General features: G+C 40.0%; 1 protein-coding gene across 11 annotated transcripts in view; it reads right to left on the bottom strand.

Moving 5' to 3' along the window:
- LMO7 (LIM domain 7) overlaps positions 1 to 20,365 on the bottom strand; it is a 178,980-nt gene that overhangs the window by 37,811 nt on the left and 120,804 nt on the right. For 8 of the 11 annotated variants that reach the window (XM_061630013.1, XM_061630015.1, XM_061630012.1 and 5 more), the window contains 9 exons: positions 19,469 to 19,756; positions 19,006 to 19,185; positions 17,596 to 18,312; positions 15,522 to 15,551; positions 8,231 to 8,348; positions 6,957 to 7,099; positions 5,454 to 5,877; positions 4,530 to 4,877; positions 1,110 to 1,224 (listed from right to left, as the gene is read on the bottom strand). In XM_061630013.1, the coding sequence (XP_061485997.1) occupies positions 1,110 to 1,224; positions 4,530 to 4,877; positions 5,454 to 5,877; positions 6,957 to 7,099; positions 8,231 to 8,348; positions 15,522 to 15,551; positions 17,596 to 18,312; positions 19,006 to 19,185; positions 19,469 to 19,756 (2,363 nt within the window). The remainder of the gene's footprint in view (positions 1 to 1,109; positions 1,225 to 4,529; positions 4,878 to 5,453; positions 5,878 to 6,956; positions 7,100 to 8,230; positions 8,349 to 15,521; positions 15,552 to 17,595; positions 18,313 to 19,005; positions 19,186 to 19,468; positions 19,757 to 20,365) is intronic. The other 3 variants (XM_061630020.1, XM_061630023.1, XM_061630021.1) reach the window with 2 other exon arrangements.

The following is a 20,365-nucleotide window of genomic DNA, read 5'->3' as shown; positions in this document are numbered from 1 at the left end:
CAGCCCCACGTAGAACGTACTACAGTAATCCAAATGGGATGTAACTCAGGCATCACCATGGCCAGATCAGACATCTCCAGGCATGGGTGCAGTTGGCATACTGGTTTTAACTGTGCAAATGCTCTCCTGGCCACCACTGAGACCTGAGTATTCAGGCTCAGGGCTGAGTCCAAGAGTACATCCAAACTGTGAGCTTCTAGGGAGATGACCTCTTGGGACCCTTCCTACTCAAAGATTCTATGAAAAATACCTGGAATTAGGCAGTTTGTTGATGTAGGAGTTGGTTCAGCATCTCTTTTCATTTGCTGTTTTTATGCTTTAAATGATTCCTACCCACTCTTCTCTATACAAATTCAGCATGGCCACTATTCTAACACATGGGTTATATCGCTATCATATCTAGTAAGATCCTTGGTTACCCCCTTCTGCAATATTAAAATTTTCCTTTGATCACAGATATTCTTTAGGATGCATTTGATGTTCATACTTCATAAAGAAAATGTACATACATTTCTTCACAAAAAAGTTATGATAATATCAGGCATAGTTTAGTTCCATCAATAATAAAAAAAACCTCTCAAGTGTTGGAAGAGCATTATTTCAATATGACAAGGTGATATTTTTAAAATTCCAGCTCAACTAAAGCTTGGCAATGCTGATTTTTTAAAAACTTACTCTCAACAGCTATCATTAATTTATTCAAAGAAAACGAAGAAGCGACAGTACTGATGATAGTTTTCAACTATTAACAATGTGAAGGACATTACGCTGTCAAATATAAATCCTACCTTCTCTTTAGATGAATGCATATGCAACTCTTAAAAAAAATAAAATGCATCTATATGAGAAAGGTGATGCAATGTAATGTAGGCTTTTTGAAATAACAAGGGATTTTTTCTGCTGATACTAGAGATCTATGCTTGACAGTTAGCATAATCATACATGTGAATAAAAACACAAACTAATCTTAGAGCATTCCCACTTTACCATTCATAAGCTTTTTTCTTTTTTCACGCTTTTGCAACCTGAATTCTTCAGATCAATTGTTTGCTTTCCAATTAACTTTCTCAAGGTAAGCACACTGAAGAGGTTTACAGAGGGATTTTTACCTTCTTCTATTGACTTTACGAAGACTCCAGAAGGATCTTGGTGTACTGCAAACCCAAAGCTCCGACTGGTGCCTGGTCTCTGGTTTATACTGATTCTCATATCACTGTATTGGTCCTGAAAAAAATAAACAGAACATGACACTGCAGTATCTGGTATCACAGGCACCTACATGGAGGAAAGTCTATCCACTAAATAGGTGGGGCAACTTACGTGCACTTTGGGCTTTTCAATTATCTATCAAGTAGGCAGAAGCATTGTCTGCACTAAAAAGACTAGCTAGTGCTTTACTTCGGCAACTTTTTAAAATGCTGCATTCAAAAAATACTTGGCCTTCACTGAAAGGCCTGTCAAAAGGTACTTCAATAGGGAGAAAAGTTTCACTGTGATACACATAGCACTGAAGACATGCAGTTTAATTGCTCAAAAAAACTGGAAAAGGAAAAACAATTCAACAGATTCCCCGCAGATTCACCAAATAAAGAGCAGTCCTAACTATGGAAAACTGGCATAAATTATGCCAGCATAAATTATGCCAGTGTACATTACCTTTATTCCAAGTTCCATACAGGAGGAACTTGACTTACATCATCCTTTTTGCCAGCAAAGTTCCACTGGGGTTTGGAAAAGGTGTAAGTCTCTCTTTGCCCCATCCTTTGAATCCTTCAGCTCGCAGGAGGATGAGTGGAAGTCATTGTCAACAATTTTCCCCCTCCCATACTATTCTGTGGGGTTCACCAACCCTCCAGAGCAGATTTGTGGCAGGTGCTTGGGAGAACTCTGTTCAAAGGATCTCTGGGTCCAGCTCTTAGAATTTGGTGCACACCTTGTCCAAGGCACACTGATAATGACACCATACGCTGTCTACCAACTTTCATGAACAGACATTCTGGTTATATGGCAAAGATACCTTCCCTCAAACCACTCTGAACAGTTAAAATGCAGTGTATAAAACATCCCTGTGTTAATTGGTGCCCCACAAATATACTCTTCTTGTGATTTTGGAATACCTTGTTAAAAAAAACCCTGCTCCCACTCTCCAGCAAAGCACTCAAAACAAGCATTTTTTATCTATAAACTGAAATAATATTAATACTAATACTATTTAAATTTCTTAGTTGCCTGGCCCAAGGTGACTTATAAAAATATATAAAATATGCAAAGTTTAACCCAAATTGTGTTTGCATTTTGACAAATATGTAAGGCAGTACAATATCTCAGACAGGAGATCAGGTCTCCTGCTCCCCTGGTGCATTCGCTATAGCTGTCTAATTTCCCTGCTTTTAAAAGCTTGATAGAAATATCTGTGGGCTATAGATACCACAAGGTTTTTTGCCTATTAGTGAATTTACATGGCTTTATCTCCCGGTTGATTCTAAAGATGACATTAAAGCACAGTAATCATGAAAAAATGTATAAACAACTTACAGCCAACAGGGTACTCCTGTTTGAAAAGCTTTAATGTAGGCATGGCACATTTGTAGCCCGCCAGGTGTTGGAATACAACTCCTATCACTCCAAGCTAGCATGATCAATGGTCAGGGATGATGAGAGTTGTAATCCAACAACATCTGGAAGGTCAGAGGTTCCCCACCCCTCCTTTAAGGGAAGAGAGAGTTGATGGTGCAGGTTTGGCATAGATACATATAATCAAGTAGATACATTTAAGACAACAAGAGCAATCCCTTATAAGTATAAATGTGTTCCTGAAATACATTCTCCCCTAATAAATGTGTGCTGTCTGTGTCTAGCCAGCAAGAACAATTCTAGTCTTATTATTTTTTTATTGGATTGATATCCTGCCCTTTCTCCCAGGGAGACAAACAAAAGCACTAAAAACACTCTAAAACATCATGAAAACAGACTTTAACATATATTATAACAGTACATCCTTAAAAACCTATTAAATCAAATCATATTTAAAAACATATTTTTAAAAAAAGCTTTAAAACATCTTAAAAAGCGATTCCACCACAGATGCAGACTGGCATAAGGTCTGTGCTGAAAGAGGAAGGTCTTCAGTAGGCACTGGAAAAAAAATAGAGATGGCGCCTGTCTAATATTTAAGGGGAGGGAATTCCAAAGGGTAGGTGCCACTACAGTAAAGGTCTACTTCCTATGGTGTGAGGAATGGGCTTCCTGATAAGATGGCATCTGCAGGAGGCCCTCACTGCAGAGTGCAGTGATCAACTGGGTATATAACGGGTATGATTATCTTTCAGTTATCCTGGTCCCAAGCTGTATAGGGCTTTGTACACCAAAGCCAGAACCTTGAACTTCGTCTGGTAGCTCATATGTAGCCAGTGCAATTCTTTCAGTAATGGGTAACATATTGGCAATACCGTGCCCCAATGAGCACTCTTGCCTTCACATTTTGCACTACCTACGGCCAAAAGCAGTGGTAATGAGCCGGTCCGGGCGAAGGGGAGGGAGCATTAAGTCCTCCCGTAGAGCGCTCCTTACAACTTCCTACCCCTGCACGGTTCTGGTGGGCAAGGGAGAGAAATCCCTTTCTTGGTTTTTCTCGCACTGCAGAAGAGCTCCGGGGGAGGAAAGAGGGGAAGGAATGAACAAGGGGGGGATAAAGTCGGAGGAGGAAAACCAAAAGGATATAAGAGAAATACAAGACAAATATACAGGCCTGAAAACAGAGCAGAGAGCCATCAACCGTTGTGTATGAAGGCAGTCGAGAACTGAGCTGGGAGCTACACAGAACAGGAAGGTCCTGCAAAAATCAACAGTGCTCTTCTGCCTTCAACCGCTAGGTGGAGCTACTTACTCACCTGATATCATCTTTCCATGCACAGAACAGGTATTTTTTTAATCTATTACTAGCACTAAGAATTTCAGCCAACAGTCATTCACTCTGCTTTCCTAATGTCAAGCTATACACCTCAGTCTTTTTTGCGCAGGTTCACTTGTATCTTGACTCTCCTGTCTTGTATCTTGTAACTGGACTTACAAAAACAGTACATACACAACCAAAAACTACAAATAAACCACCTACAAACCTAACATACAGAGATAAAGTATCAACAGCTGATTAATTAAGCTTCTCAATTTAATTTCTAGTAAAAATAAAGTATGGACCATACCTTCTGTCCACTGCCACACTACTTCTAGAATTTAAACACCTCTATTCATCTGGCTAAATTTCTTCATCTCCTTCTCAAGTCCCACTTCTCTAACAAATACATTTTTGAACTGTTCTAGCTTAATGCACTTCCCATACAGCTGCCTAATCCTCTGCCCTGCATTTGAAATCACTTCCTTCTATTCTAGTCTCATCTGCCAAATGTTCAGTTACAAATCACCCTGCACAGAGACCATGCACATCCTCCTGTGCATACTTGCACCTAGAATACGGATAGCACTGAACAAAGCATTAAAATGTGTAAATGTTAGTATCTCTCCATACTCACTTGCACTCTCAAAACCTCAGTCCCTGGAAGGCTTCTTTGTTTTGCTGCTGAAGGTACAGCTGTAACTGAGTCATGGCTAGTGTGATGCTCTGATTTAGCACCACAGTGATCAATATCTGCACCTTCACTTGTAGCAGTGGTATTCTCTGCAGGCAATTGTCTTGTCCTTGTCTTGCTCTCCTCTGCAGATGAGTATCTTGTCCAAGTCTTGCTGTCCTCTGTACTTCTTAGGTCACTTATAGATTGGCTTTGCCCAGCTTCTGGCTTAGAAAGGGAACTGCTGTTGAATGTACGTTGAGCTCTCTTGGACACATCTCCATCTCCATTATATTTTTGGGTATCATCCATCTAAGAGAGGAAGTTTTTTTTTTAAAAAAAAATATGATTGTTCAGAATTGGTTTCAACATATTACATTAAATGTTTGCCTTCTTCCCCATGTTCTTGAAGGCTCTGCACACATTATGGACAAGAAATGTCAATATTAAAGTAGTTCTTAAAAAGTAAAAAATTATATAGCTTTGGCCAGAATAAAATATTCAAGGAATAAGCTACATACACTGCAATATATGAAGATACTTAAAATTATAATCATGGTCTGGGGTACTCTGCTGTAATAATGACAGAGAGGCACAGATCCATTCCAAAGTCCCCAAAAAACAGAACAAACAAAAAAGAGAGTTATTTTCCTACTTTTATTGCTAGGTATCTTGCAAGTCTCTTATAAGTAATATATTTTAAGATTTTCCAAAAATATTAGTTTGTACAGAAACACCTGTCTATATATTTTAACCTTTACAGCAATTAAACTACTGATCATTACTGCCTCTCATGCAATATTTTAAGCATTTCTACAGGGGGGAAAAGCTTTTGTGAGTTTATTAGGAATAATTACCCACAGAGACATTAGGAAGGTGAAAGTTTACCGTGAACGACCTAGGAAGTGATGAGATTCCTCTTGAGTGGACACCAAAAGGCCTTGGTGTAACCACAGACGTTAGTCTGGCAGTATCGGTTTTCTGGTAACTTCTTGGGAGAGAAGCTGAAACCCGAGCTGACCCAATTTGTGCATTTACTGAATGATAAATTGACAAAGGGGGCTGGCTCTTTTCTTCTGTCATACTCTTAGATAGAGTCTGAGTTCCAATTCTTGCACAGCTCTCTGCTTTATCACTCTCTTGACTGTTTTCTTCACTCTTCAAGCAGTGGGCAGCATCATTTTCAACATGATCTTTTGATGGTCTTGAAGGCATTTTTTCTTCACTAAACACATCATCATTTGACAAATACATTTGCCTGTGTTCTGCTTGCTGCTGATCACTACTATAGAGCCCTTGATCTCTGCCCTCCCTAAGGGGGAAAAGTGCATTATGACATCAATGACCTAAACAGGTGGGATTTCAGTCATCATTTTGCGATTAAGTATACTCTGAAGTGAGGACAGAACAGAGGAAAGATCTATGATTATTATGTAAGTTTATTCTATGCACTCCTAGACAAAGCCCACATTTCTCTCTTTTCACATAAATACTAGGTATATTTTCAGAATGCCACATGTTCCCACAAATAAGCTGCTTCTTTTTGCCACATTTAAGAATACATTTCTTTTGGCTGGATGCTCAATTGACAGTGCAATCCTGCAATATCAACTCCGAAGTCCCACTGAGTTCAATGAGACTTACTCCTGGGATCCTGTTGTTAATAGCTACTGGAGATAGTGTGTTTCTGCTATGGTTCAATTTGGGCTTTTTTTAAAAAAAGGCTTAAATTCAAACTAGAGATATGTCAATATGGGTACCTGTCAAACACTACGCGCAGGAATTTTATTTGTTACATCTCAAGAAAGGCTTATGCCTGGCTCCTGATTCCACTGGTAACACAGTTAAGCTGGAACAAAGAGGGGAATCCAACTAAAAGCTTCATAATACTCTTTTGCAAGACCCCTTGTTATTTTGTACCAAGAGTAGCTAAAATAGATAAAATTCAGTTAAAAAAAAGTAGGAAGACCTATCAACTTAGACTGAAATCCAATACACAATACACTACACAATTACCTGGGAGTAAGTCCCATTGAACCCAATGCAGCTTACTTCTGAGTAGATATGTATCGGATGGCAGCCTTAGTTACTTAGAAGCAAGCCAAGTAAGGTATGCAATCAATGGGTCTTACTTCAAAGTAAGTAATCTGAGGATCTGGGTGTAACTTAAGCGAACTCTTCTGATCATTTTAGTCTGAAAAGGCAGCAAAGTTGAAAATAAATCCAGTTAAGTTAAGCTTAAGTCAGTTGCATTTGAATGTTAAAAATGTTTTAGACACTATCCTAATAATTCTTACTACAAAGTCACTTAGAAGAACGTTGTACAGAGTTTAAATAAACATGCTTAGGACTGAGCTGTTAGAAATGTTAAACACTCTTTACCAGCATTACCTGTCTCTCTGCATTTCTCTCAAGGATTTGCTGCGCCTTTCACAACTCTCAGAAGTTCTTCGCTCAATTTCTTCTCTCTCCTCCTTTTTCTTTTGCAAATCAGAAGTGTAACTCTTGCGACGGTTTTTCCATTTTGCCAAATCCTAAATACAAATCAGACAAACAAACATTTTCTACAGACCTTGGTAAGAGCTACTACTGTGAATGTTCAAGTATCGCATTACCTACACAAGAGTGCTCATTCTGACTGGATGCTCTGGTGCTCTAATTTCACTCTACGTGTCTAGTATTCCTACATTCTCAAGTATCCCCTGCAATTTTTTCTCTAAGAGATCTGGACAGTGGCTGTCTTCTGTTCAGATAGAGAAGACAGTCTAATGTTTAAAGTTAAAAAGATTTTGCAGAGGACAAGGAAGTACTCTAGTTTTAAATTGGTCAATGTAAATATTTGTTCTATCCTTCCACATCAATGCTTAATGGAGTGTTACTATTCAAGATATTTTGCTCAAACAAAACAGGAGCAGAAACATTTTATATTTAACTTGGCAGAACAGCCTGAGGTAGCATTTTATGCTTCAATATGGGGCAGAATTCCAGGTATTATTTGAATGATAGCAGGAAAAATGAGGCCTCAGGAATGGCCCAAGCCAACATGCAGTTCAGGCAGCTCCATGGGGCATCTAAATTTAACAGGCGTCCAGCTGCTCTTGAAAACCGTCAAGTGGGGAATTTAATTCCCCTGTTCTCATCCCAGTGACAACGCCAAACCTACAGTCAATACTTGCCATTTGCAGTGCAAAAAAAAAGGGGGGCTGCAAAAAAAAATGGGGGGGGGGAGAATACAGTTCCTCCCCTTTTCCCAGAGCAGTGGCATACAGTTTGAGCTAGTTCTGTGCCAGCTTGAAACAGCCATTTGTATTCTAACAGCTAGCCCAATATTTCTGTCCACATTGCTTAAAACTGAGTATCTGTGCATAAACATGCTGGTCAGAGAACAAATCTGGACCTGTGGAATCCCCCCCACCCACATAAAGGCAAATGGGCAGGGATTTTGAGTGGTAAGTGGGTGGAGTGGAGTGCTTATCTCTCCCCCTACCCACCCATTTTCCTTCGACATCTTTGACCTGGACTAGACTATTTGCAAAGTAATTGTGTGCATTTTCCCTGTAGGTAGGAGTATTGAATGCTAACAGCTACCACCCACTTTGGGTTTGCTTTGACTTCTGCTGTACCTTCATGTTATGGGACATGATGTGCACCTTCAATATACTTACATCTTGCCATTGTTCATCTTGTTCTCGAAGCTGAGACCTTATTCTTTGAAGCTCCTCATAACGCAGTTGACGGATTGTTTGTAGCTCATCTGCACTGACATCATTCAAGGACTTACTCCTAAGGGTAGACATATCATTATTTAAAGTTTCGAATTGCCTTAATTGAGAGTAACAACTCCTTTGGAGAGGGAACTGAACTATCCAGTCAATAATTCGCCTGCTTTAAATACAGCAAGAGACTATTTGAAATTATATATATTAACTCAAGAGAGAATGGATAAAATGTATTAATTTCTAGAAATCTTTTTCAACGCCAAAGTTGTAAAAACCTCCACCCCAAACTAAAATCAAGAAATTGTGATCACAGATCTGAAAGTTATCATTCTGAACAAGTAAATGTTTGTTTGTTTTTTACGGAACACACCTCTGTACCACTTGCAAGCTTCTTTCTACAATTAAGAATGCCATTATCCTGAGATTAGTGCTGCCCAGGTATAAAACTGGCCCTGTCCTAATCATAAAATAGGTTCTGGTTCTGAACATTTTTACTTGAAAGAAATATACCACAGTACATTGTGAAATTTACAATATAATAGCATAAAACAACCAAGACAGCTTGCTTTTTGCATGTAATGTCACCTTAGATCTACACAGCGAGTCAGCTCCCACTATCATCACAAACAACCTCTCTCCCCTATCACTGACATGTACAGAGGGCTAGACCGTAAAGCCCAATATTTACTGGTGAAACTAGAAGTTAACTAGTATGGTTGTAATCTGAAAAATACTCACTGAGGTGCAAGCCCCATTAAACCAAGTGGGATTTACTGCTGTGTAAAGCAAACTGTACGAAATAGAAGCATTGACCATGCCCCAGTTATTTGTGTTCAGCTTCTATGACAAATTTCATAGTTTAAGGAAAGTTAAACATCTAATGTATTTGTACTTTAAATGTTCTAAAAGGTTTGTTAGAAGAAGCCAAGTTTTTTTTAAGGGTGGGGGAGGAATTACATATGATAAAAGCTTCCTCAGGAAGTCAAACAATGTTATTCCTAACAGCTTGGTTAAAGCAACAGAAGACCTAAACCCATTACATTTAACCACCTTTATGAAATAGAAATTCTAGTTCACTCTACAGTAAGTTTTTGTACTCTTGCTGATTTTGGTGGCATATAACCACTTATTATGGGAGTTATTTGGATACTTATTACGATTCTAGTCCATTTCCAAAAGTCATTGCCAAAAAGCCACAAGAGACATAATAAAAATTGAAATAAAGTCACAAAAAGCTCATGCACGTTGTATTCTACAATATAGCATTCAGCTCCCCAACAAGACAACCTACATGCATATAATCCAATAGCATCACCTAAAGCATTTCAGTAGTAACCATGCACTGTATTTTCCATTACTTTAGTGTTAAGAGTATCCATTCATATACATGTTTGCAAGTATTGACTGCTTTTCAGACACAAATATTGGTTGCAAAAACTGCAAAAGCAACTACAATCCAATATAAACAATAAGAATACCATGGAAAATACTGCTATGCAAAGGTAGATTTTACTTTGGGGCTTCGTCCAAGGACAATGAAAGGTACCTCCTCTCTCTCTCTCTCACACACAGCTTTTTTAATGTTTTAAGTTGTCTTGAGAATGGTTGCCAGAAAGGAATGTAGGCTATTTACTGTGAATGTTTTTTCCAGTTGGGATAAAGGAGGGAAGGCACATAACAACAACAACAACCCACCAACTGCCCATGAAAGCAGGGAAAACACATGATAGGCTTTTGACCCTAGGCTTTTTCTCCAATTCTGTCCCATGCCAAAGGCTGAGAGAGAGATGGTAAATACAGTTCCCAAAACAGAGTGGGGGAAAGACTACTCAGGTCAAAGGCAGGAGAAAAAGGAAGGATTTGCTTTTTAAGTGTTTGAGCTTTCTCCCATAGGAAAAGGACTATACAAGCTAGAGGTTCTGGTGATTGCCCAGACCATAAAAGAAAAGCAATTTGATGTCACTGGTTATTAGGGAACAGCTTGGATGTCTCATTCACTCCAATTAGAAAGAACATTCAAGCTGAGTCAGTAGCAAATGCCTCTTTCTCAATTGGGGTAATGAGACATCTATATGCTGGGATATGGCTATACTACAGTGTTACTAAGATGGGTCCATGGGTCAGTGGAATAGATTTATTGTGTAGGAATACTTCCATGAGGTGGCCATGCAGATCTCCACAAGTGAGGCATTTGCAGAAAAACTTGCCTTGTCACCAGTCTTGTAAAAGTGTGATGTGATGTGGCAAGGTTTAGTCAAATGCTGAGTGTTACAGGCTACAAAGATGCAGGCTTTAAGCCATCTAGCCAAGATGAAGCTAGAGATTCCCTTACCTAAAGATATAGGGTTGAAGGAGACAGTGAATTGGTCCATCTGAATGACTGTTCGATACAGGTTTTAAGAGTCCTGTTAATGTCCAATTTGGGTGAAATCCTCTTCCTTGGATGAGAGGGTTGGAGACAAAGATGACAGAATCAGTTCAGACGAGCCAACCTTTGGAATAAATGCTGAATTCATCTGAATGATGGCTATCATTATAGAAGATGCACAAATTTTCTTTCAAAAAGATGGTTCCTAATTCAGATACTTTGTGAACTCTGGGTATGGTTACCAGGACCACAACCTACAGAGGTAACAGCCTTAGGGTTGCTTCTTTTAAGGATTCAAATGGAGATCATGTCTGTGACTTAAGGACCATGTTGAGGCTCCAGAATGGGAACTTGTGCACCCTGGTAGACTCATGAAGGAGACTCCTCTCCTGAAACAGCATAGTGCTTGAGCGCCAAGGTGCTCAAGTTCTCTTTGAAAAACGAAGAGTATCAAATATTCACTCCCCAGGGAAGAATGGAGAATGAAGTTTAAAGCTGAGCCTTGATGTCCGAGGTTGCTAGGCTTGAGCCTCATGCCCAGACAGTCCTGTAAAAAACCGAGGAGCTTGTGTATGCCTGCTGAACAAATGATGAGATTGTTATGGATATGACCATCTGACCTCATAGACTTTTAAGGTGGAAGGCCTTCTGGATGCTAACATAGCAGACAATATCTTAGAGAGGGTATCATAATTGGTGGAGAGCTAGCTGTACAGTAGCCATGTGCAGTCAATATGTGCCGGGGTGACAGAGACAACCCTGGGAGAGAAGATCTGGTGACTAGGGAAGAAACTACAGGCCTGACACTGCCAGGTCAAGAATTTCTGAAAACCATGGCCATGTTAGCTAAAGAAGTGCCACTTGAAGGACAGTAGCCTTCTCCTCCCTGTCTTTTCACAACACTCTGGATAGAATGTCTGGGGGCCAAGTTGTATTTAGGGTATACATTTCCTTTACTCTGTTGCACAAGAACCAGGCGATGTGTGTGTCTTGTTACTTTATGTTGTGAACAGGCTTACTAACTACAGGCTTACTAACTAGGAGAGATCTGATTCATCATTGAAGGGACTGGAAAACTTTGCCCATTCTGCCAGGCATATAAACTGGCAACTTGAGAAAATCTTCAGTAGTGTTGAGAACTCCAAGGATGTGCACAGCTGATGCAGCAATAGTTTTGAGCTCAAAACTGCAGGACACCCTTTGTAGCATCTGCAATGAGGTCTTACCAATTCTGGTATGGTTCATTTGAAGGGGCTTTTTCCCCATCTAAGTTCTTGCGTTAGACAAAAGGATGGTGGCTCTGGCCAAAAAAGAGGTGGCAGTGATTTTGAGGGCTAGGGCAGAAGCATCATGATTCTTTTCAAGAGCTTGGTTTGCTCCCCCCAACCTTTGCCCCAGGGAATAACAGAGCCTAAGAGCACTGCTGACAGTAGAGAGTCTACCACATTCTTCCACACATTTCACGATAAGTGAATACTGCTTTTGAGCTAAACTAATAACTTTTGTCCATTCCCGATCGATGATTTGCCCATTCATGATTTGTCCATTAATGATCAATGTCAGAAAAGAATGAACAAAAAAGCTGGCTTGACTTCAGTAAAAAACAATGTTCATCTGGAAACTGGTTGAGAAGTTTCTGGAGTTTCAAGATGTAGATGTAGGGAGGACATAGCTTTAGCTTATAAAGGCACAAAATCTTTATTAGGAAAAGACTAGATGTGTGCAATTCCTCAGGCAAACAGTTATCTGAACAGTCTCCTTCTTTGCCTAGATCCTCATAGGAATCACATTCTTTGAATGTGTGGAAAGGGGGAAAGCAAGGTCATCTGACCTTTGTTTCCCTCATTCCTTTTGGAAGGCAAAGGACTGGAATGAGGCTGTAAGATCATGAGGGACGGCAGAGCCTTGGTCAGAACCTTCTGATGAATGAAGGGTGGAGCCTCAGGACTGTTTGAGCGGCTGTTTTTGAAGAGGTGGCCAAGAGATGAGTCAAAACCAACCTGGGAAGACCTTAAACGTTTTTGAGATGTCCCTTCTCAGTTTTGGTTAGATAGCTGAGCAGAGATATCTGCCAGTTCATGCTGCTTAGTATTTCTAATTCGTTCCTGTAGAAGGAGTGGTGGCAGCAATAAAATGGAAACTTCCCTTGGGTTAGGGGAAGGCAAAAATAGGGTGAAGAACTGTGGTTATACAGAAACAGAGTCTTGGCTGCAGCCTGTAGCCCCCAGAAGGTGGTTTTGTGTACAAAACATAGTAACTGATCTGTAAAGATGGTGCCTAGTGGGAAAACACTGAGGACTCCACAACCACTTGAAAGGACCCCTCTCCCTCATCACAGCCTCCTTCTGCATCATTTTTCTGTGGAGGTACATCAAAGTCTGAGTTCTCTGTTTTATGTTGTTGCAAGATCTCTTACGGCAACCCCCATCTGCACAACAAGGATCATGGACCACCATGTCCAGGAAAATACTAGTCGAGATTACTCTCCATGGGCTGGGAGTGGGGGAAAAGAGGCAGGGGTGCTGCTAATGAGCAGTATTCAGAAGGTGATGGTGTTGCTTGCATCAGATGTTCTCAGCTGGAGGCTCCTTTGTGGAAGCAGCAAAGGCTTTCGATTCCCTCTCCCCAACGACCCTCACATGTCTTGCTTTCTTAGTTCAGCTTTTGCCTGCCTTCCAGAGACAGTGAGGATAGCAAAAGATAACAGAAGACTCACAGGAAACACAAAGGTATTTCTCCTTTTCTTTTTTGAGAAGGACGAGGGGAAAGGAAATACTAGAAAAAGAATCCAAGAAGGAACAAACAGAGAACCAAATATGCTGAAGAGGAGCTACGGAGAAAAAGTGCTACCCTGGATGAAGGCATGGAAAGAACTGGAGGAGGAGCCGAGGTTCACAGGCTGTCCCAAAAGCCTATCACGAATTTCTCTACCTTTCTGGGCGATTGGTGCATATAACCCAGCATACTGGACACACCATCATCCCAACTGAGAATGGCAGTGTAGAGAATTTAAAATAGCTAGACAGACAGATAATGCTTTAAAGCCTAATAATAACTCAGTCCTGCAAGGCTTAGTGCAATTGCCCTTTTCAGTGACTCTCGCACATTGTTTCATGGCCCAACTAGCTGCAACTATAATATACGTTGGTTAAAAAAAAGTGGACATCATGTACCTAATTCCCACACTCACCCTGTAAGATCTAGTACAATGTCTCACATCTTGGTATCACAGTGTTACAGGTTTCCCTGATGCCACCACTGCGAGCAACCTCAGATGTGGACTAGGGCCAAGGAAATCCAGGATATCATGTCACTACAGACAACTGACAACATGCAATACCTCTGCTAAAACACCTTCACTGGTTGTCCATATCCTAATGGGCCAGATTCAAGACTTTTGTGTTGGTATACAAAGCCCTGAACAACTGGGGTTCAGGTTAAGGACCATCCGAGCCCTTATTTCCCAGCTTGATCACTGAGATAATCCACAAGAGGACTGTTAGTAGTCCCCCTCCCCAATGTTACAGAGTCATGACTGGTCTCAACTAGAAGTCAGTTTAGTGTTCCCAGTCCCATGCTGTGGAATACTCTTCCAGCAGAGATTTGGCAAGCACCCTTGCTTTGATTTGCTGGCATCTCTTGAAGAGGTTTTTTTATGCTAACAGGCCTATACAGTTTTAAATTGTCTAAATAACAAGTTATTTAAATAACTGTTCTGCATTGCTTTAAGGTTTTTATGTTGCTTTATACCACTCTGATGCTTTGCAAGAGAGCAGTTTATAAATACTTTTATAAATAAATGTAATTTCTAACATAAGGAATGAAGATATGCAGCTGCTGTTTATGCTATCGGCCACACTGTTACCACCATATCTGTGTTTTCAGTCAGTAGTGAGTCAACATTTGTGAAAGGGTTTCCCCAATTTTATAAAAGTCCACTGCATGCATGGAACTAGCAAAGCCAAAACAGTGAAACAAATAATAGTATTAAAAAGATACTGGCTTGATCATTTATACCATTAAAAGATGAAAGCTCTTCCCTGATAATGTTATCTGCTATATTATACATTTGAATATTTACCAATTACATTCCCCTCAATATTTTTGGTCTAAGTGGTATTTTCATGAAGCAAAGTTTACTCTTTCCCAAGATCTGAAAGGGGACTTTATACAAAGAACTTGCAGATGAAAGCCTGCAAATGCTTATGGACACCACATCAAGCTGATATTTTCACTGTTTGTGAGAATTTGCTGGCACAGCAGCAGGCATATCCTATTCTCAGGCACAAGTGATTGGCTCAGACTGGGTCATCAACATCTCTGGCGGATAAGTCACCAGTTTTCATCTAGTAGAAGGAGCTACTTGTGGGAAGTGTGGATTGTGTAAGCAGTATTCAAACATACTCTATGTGAAGTGTGCCACACACTAGTCTTCAGTAATGCAACTTTCATAGCTCATTTTAAGAAACAAGACTTTAGCTGCCCATTTTATTTTTCTCCATACATGCAAGCCTTTTGCCATTCAGAGCTTCTACTAAATCAGGGGTGAGGAAACGTGTGGCCGCTCCAGATGTTAATGGACTACAACTACCATCATTCTTGATCATTGGCCATACTGTCTGGGGGTTGGGGCTGAATGAAGGTAGGAGTTGAGTCACATCTGAGGGGGCCACTTTGCCCATCAGTGTCCTAAATGAATCCCTGAAACTGCTATGCAAATCAGCCAAGCAGTCAAGTATAAAGCTTCATGCACAAGTTGCTTCAAGCACAAGCCTTTAGCCAGTGCTGGAAATCCACAAACTATGTAGTTAATCCACTGTCTTACTTTGAGATACTTATGTTCTGCCATGCTTTTATAATTAAACTTACCCATGCTCATCAGAAATCTTTTGAAACAACCTGAGGGGGGGAAATCAGAAAACCAAAACAAGTTCATATTGCCCATTCCATTTTCACCAAATGTAAAAATGCCAGCTATAACAATGAATAAACTTCCAAAGTAACATATGAGGTCCCTACAACAATCTTAAAATGCAGTTATTAGACTTAACTTTGTAAGAATAATTTGAACTGTGAAATTCAAACTTCAGCACACATGGTAACTCACACCTACTTGCTTCTTTGTGGCTTAACATGGACTACAACAGTGCATATATTAGAGCTCCCCTTAGAATTAAGCTTGAAAATGCAAATATGCACTTTAAAAAAAAGTTTTACACATCTTATTATATCAAACACACAGAAGACATATCAGAAGCTTAACACATTAAGTACAGTCTCAGTTATAGCTCTGATTTATGTTTGGTAGTTGTTTGTATAATCATTACTGAGCTATTTAGAAACAGACACAGAATAATATGTTAGGGCAAAGATCCAGCCCATGTGTTTTGTGAGCCATTCATTGGGCACAGCTCTCTTGAGCACTAAAGTGAGTAAGGGACAGTTGGCAGCCGAAAATTCCACCCACTGAGGGTGGTGGGAGAGGGAATTAAAGAACTGGGTGCCTCACATGTTTAATTCTAATTATTCCTTTGAGCCAGTGTGGTGTAGTGGTTAAGGTGTTGGACTATGACCTGGGAGACCAGGGTTCGAATCCCCACACAGCCATGAAGCTCACTGAGTTACGTTGGGCCAGTCACTGCCTCTCAGCCTCATGAAAACCATATTCATAGGGTCGCCATAAGTCAGAATCGACTTGAAGGCAGTACACACACACACACATTCCTTAAATTTGTTAACTGTGTTAAGCTTAAGAATGCAACCAGCTTGCAGCTACATTTTCCAATGAAACATGCATGACTGATGCTTTAGAATTACTCAGCTGGCAAAAACATCCAATGTTTGATGAAGGACTAATGAATGTTCCATGTAGAATGAAACAGATGAGGGTATTTCAAGATGAGAAACACTTTACCAGATGAATATAAGAAACTTCATTGAGAATGTCCCAGGACTGTTTCTTCATGAAGATATGCGATGTCAACTATCGCCACTTACGCTCACTAGAATCCAAGCATCTTCTGAAAAGCTTGTAAAGTCCTCATACATTAGGGTTAGATTTCAGTGGCTGGATTGGGACAGAGTTACCCATTAATATTTTAGTGGGATTGCTAAAAATATTTATAAATGCACAGACTCTCTCTAGGATAGATAGGGTAAAAGAAAAAAACTATTCTCTCCCCCCCCACCGACTATAATTACTCTGTCAAAGGAATTTGAATTGAGGGTTTTTCTTTGAGTCAAGAAAAGCAAAGAAGCAATTTAGAAGCAGGACATACTATAAACTGCTGAAAAGGGTAAGAGGTTGCAGAATGGGATTTTTGCTCCCACACTCTGCTCCTTCTCAAAACTGTGGGCACAATTCTTGAGCCTACCTAATGGGGCTCTTTAGATCACATAGACATGGCTATGGAGAAAGATATACAAGAGAAGAAGCAAATCATACATCTTGCCTCCCTTCATCCACAGATATGGCTTTCAATACAAGAATATAAAGCTCTTAAACTGTAGTAAGAGCGTCCTAGGAAAAGGCTTTAAGGTGATGAGCAAAAAGAAAAAAATTACTCCCATTTAGCCACCCCTGCACTCCAAATGCACGTTTCCAAGAAGGTCTGTGCTGTGAAGTACTAGCTATCTTGTATCTGTTATCAGCAGAAATGCATATTTCTGATCCTTTACAGAAAGGGAGTTGTATAATCTTTGAGGTTATATTAGTCCAGTGATCAAACAGTCCTGAAACTCCTGAAGTATGTAGTTTGTATTGTTGATGAGCTTGATAACCAACGTAACTTATGAGACGATACACAAAGACACAAACAGGCTGAAGTTTCACACCAAGACATGCATGGTTGAAAACAGGATGCTCTCTTTCTCTCTCCCCATGACACACCCTGTTTCCGAATATTTGGTTACAAGCACAATCCATGCATGGCCATGAGCTGACCTTTCAACCATTTGCCTTTTCTTGTGTCTGATTTTGCTGGCATCTCTGATTGCCTCCCATTTTTCCATATCTTCTTTGCTGCATGCTCCTGGAGAGAAACTAACTGGCTGCACATTCACTCCTACACTGAGTAGCTCAATCTTGCGGATCAACATATCATCTTTCTTTTGTCGTGAAGAGGGAGATAAAATCTTTCCACCACTTTGTCTCTCATCTGTTGTGGTTGTCTTCTCAAGCAAACAAAGAAATTTGGCCTGGATTTCTGGTGGGAGACTCCAAGGATCCGGAAAAAGAGCAGGCTGGTATCTATCTGGGGCACCCGATAAGGGCACTTTCTTCTGCAATTGAACTTTGCGAACTGTCAAATCATCTTTTTCTAAATCTGGAATTGCAGATTCATCATCTCTGGGCTGGAGAACTATTTCCCCTTCTATGTGAGGACCTTGCTTATAGGATGTTCTAAGATACTCAAAATCTTGGAGAATTACTGGATTCACATGGAAAGCACCAGTCTTACGAACAAACAAATCATCATTTTCCAAATCTGGATAATAGTCTCCATTTTCATTGTCCCTTTCATCACATCCAGGCCTAAAATAATTATTTTTTCTGCATGTTAGGAGCCTAGGCCCAGAAGAAGGATCAATTTTGGTTCTAGTTTCAGAGGACAAGTAGTCGTCAGAGTATTTTTGCAGTGCCCGCAGAAATAAAAACTGACTGAGATATAAAAAAGACACACAAATTAGAGTTGTATTCACCAGTAGCGACAGATACCTAGCTCTCACTGAGGTGATAAACCTGTGTTTGGGTTGTACCACTTCATGTGAACCCCTGCCTGTAAACTGAAGGAATTGTCCTCAACAACAACAACAACAACAAAACACCTCTGTCCACATCAAAAACTGGCATGTGAGGGAGAAGGCTAGACTAGAATCCATTCCTCTAACATAATAGTTTTCTGTTTGGAGGATTTTTTGTGTGTGTGGACCATTCAGTCAATTCGACCCTCAGTGGCAGTCTGAAGTGCTACACCTCAGAGCTTTCCCAACTCAGTGAGAGCAAGGTCTGAAATGCAGACCAAAAGGATGCAGTAACTTTGCAACTGAAAAGGGCACACACTGCAACACTGAAATGTTGCTGGTTACAACTCTGACATCTTTTTAAAAGGACAACACTTTTACTCCAGAGTAGCAGCAAAGCATTCCAATCATGGCGGAGGACACAAGAGCATTGACTAACACAAAAATAAAATTCAGTTTGCCTTATTAGTGTGAATTCAGTAAGCTAACACATATGGACATGAAAAAAAGTTTAAAAGGCAGCTTTCCATATTAACTTTTCATTTTAATTTTTAGCAAACAGCAGACGTCTGTACACACAGGACAGCATGGTTCATGCAATTGTAGCAACCTTGGTAGATCAGAGGAATAGCTAAAATTTTCTTCTGTAGATTGCGATATTGATTTTGCAGCATATTCAGCAGTCTGTTTAACGAAGATTGAGTCTTCTCTGCAACTATTACCCAAGTTACTCATGATACTATTGCTTGTCTGGACTCTTGCAACATCCTCTTCGGAATCTGCATTTATACTACACAGCAGCAAATAAGTGGAGAAGGAAAAATATGTAAGTTGTAGCACAAAAATTGTGTGCAGTAATCTATTTCAATACACAGCTTAAAATAACTGGTATAGGAAGCGACAGTATTTCAAAATCGAGCAGAAAAGCTATTCAAGCTTCAGTTTCCACAGGCAAATGCCAGTGAAGACTCCCCCGACCCGTTACCAAAATTGTGCAGTGATTTGAAACACTTAAAAATGTGTTTTTTAAAAAGGCCTGTTTGGATGGAAAGAGAGCATGCAAGGCAACAAACCTGAATCCTTGAATCTCCTTGTACCATTGTTTGGAAAAAGATATCCTTTTTGCTTTTTTCCAGTGCAATTCTTCCCCTGGAATCCAAGACTTGGGAAGAAATTTATGAGAGGAAACTTTTTGATTTGACATTGCAGCATTTATTTTACGAACATAAAGGTCATCTGTTTCAATGTCTGGAGTGCCCACTGTCTTTTCTTCCTCCTCCTCCAAATAGTTGGAGAAGCCTGAAAGAATATTAGCTGATGTCTTGCATTCCATCTCTTGCTGCAAAGCTCTTCTCTGGTTACTGTACAAAATATCCAGTCAAGTTATACTTTCAAACACAATTTGTTGTCAAATACACAACAGATGACATTTGGGGCTAAACATTATGAACTTGTGAATAAAGCACAATTAGTTCCTAGTATGAAAGCACTGCAACAATACGAGTAGGCTGATATTACAGGAGACTCGTGTTCAATTTGACCAAAAAGAAAATGTTAGGGAACTGTTTGATACACACACACATACACACACACAAGAAGTAGTTTAAGCTTTTGTAGAGGCAGGTCAAAACACTCTGGCTTCAGAATGCACTGTTTAGAGAATTTTTTTTTGTAATTTAGGAGTACATTTATGAACCCACAGAATTAGACATGACCATAGCTCTTTGAGTACAAGCCATCTGTACAATGTCTTGAGCATCAGATCTGGAAGCATAGTTTTATTGGGCATAACGAAATCCAGGTGTAGCAAAGCTCTTTTCACCAAGAACCTGCACTTTGCCATGTCATCCATAATAACATCAGTCATCTTTCCTTTCATCTTCTAAATAGAAGCTACCACCATAGTAACATATCACCTGCGCAATGCCACATTCTGCTCTGCTATTTTGATTGGAAGCTAAAGGGCTCTT

The sequence above is a fragment of the Rhineura floridana genome, chromosome 5, assembly GCF_030035675.1.
Source record: "Rhineura floridana isolate rRhiFlo1 chromosome 5, rRhiFlo1.hap2, whole genome shotgun sequence".
NCBI lineage: Eukaryota > Metazoa > Chordata > Lepidosauria > Squamata > Rhineuridae > Rhineura > Rhineura floridana.
The sequence above is the reverse complement of the archived record's forward strand: the minus strand, read 5'-3'. Positions and strand labels throughout refer to the sequence as shown.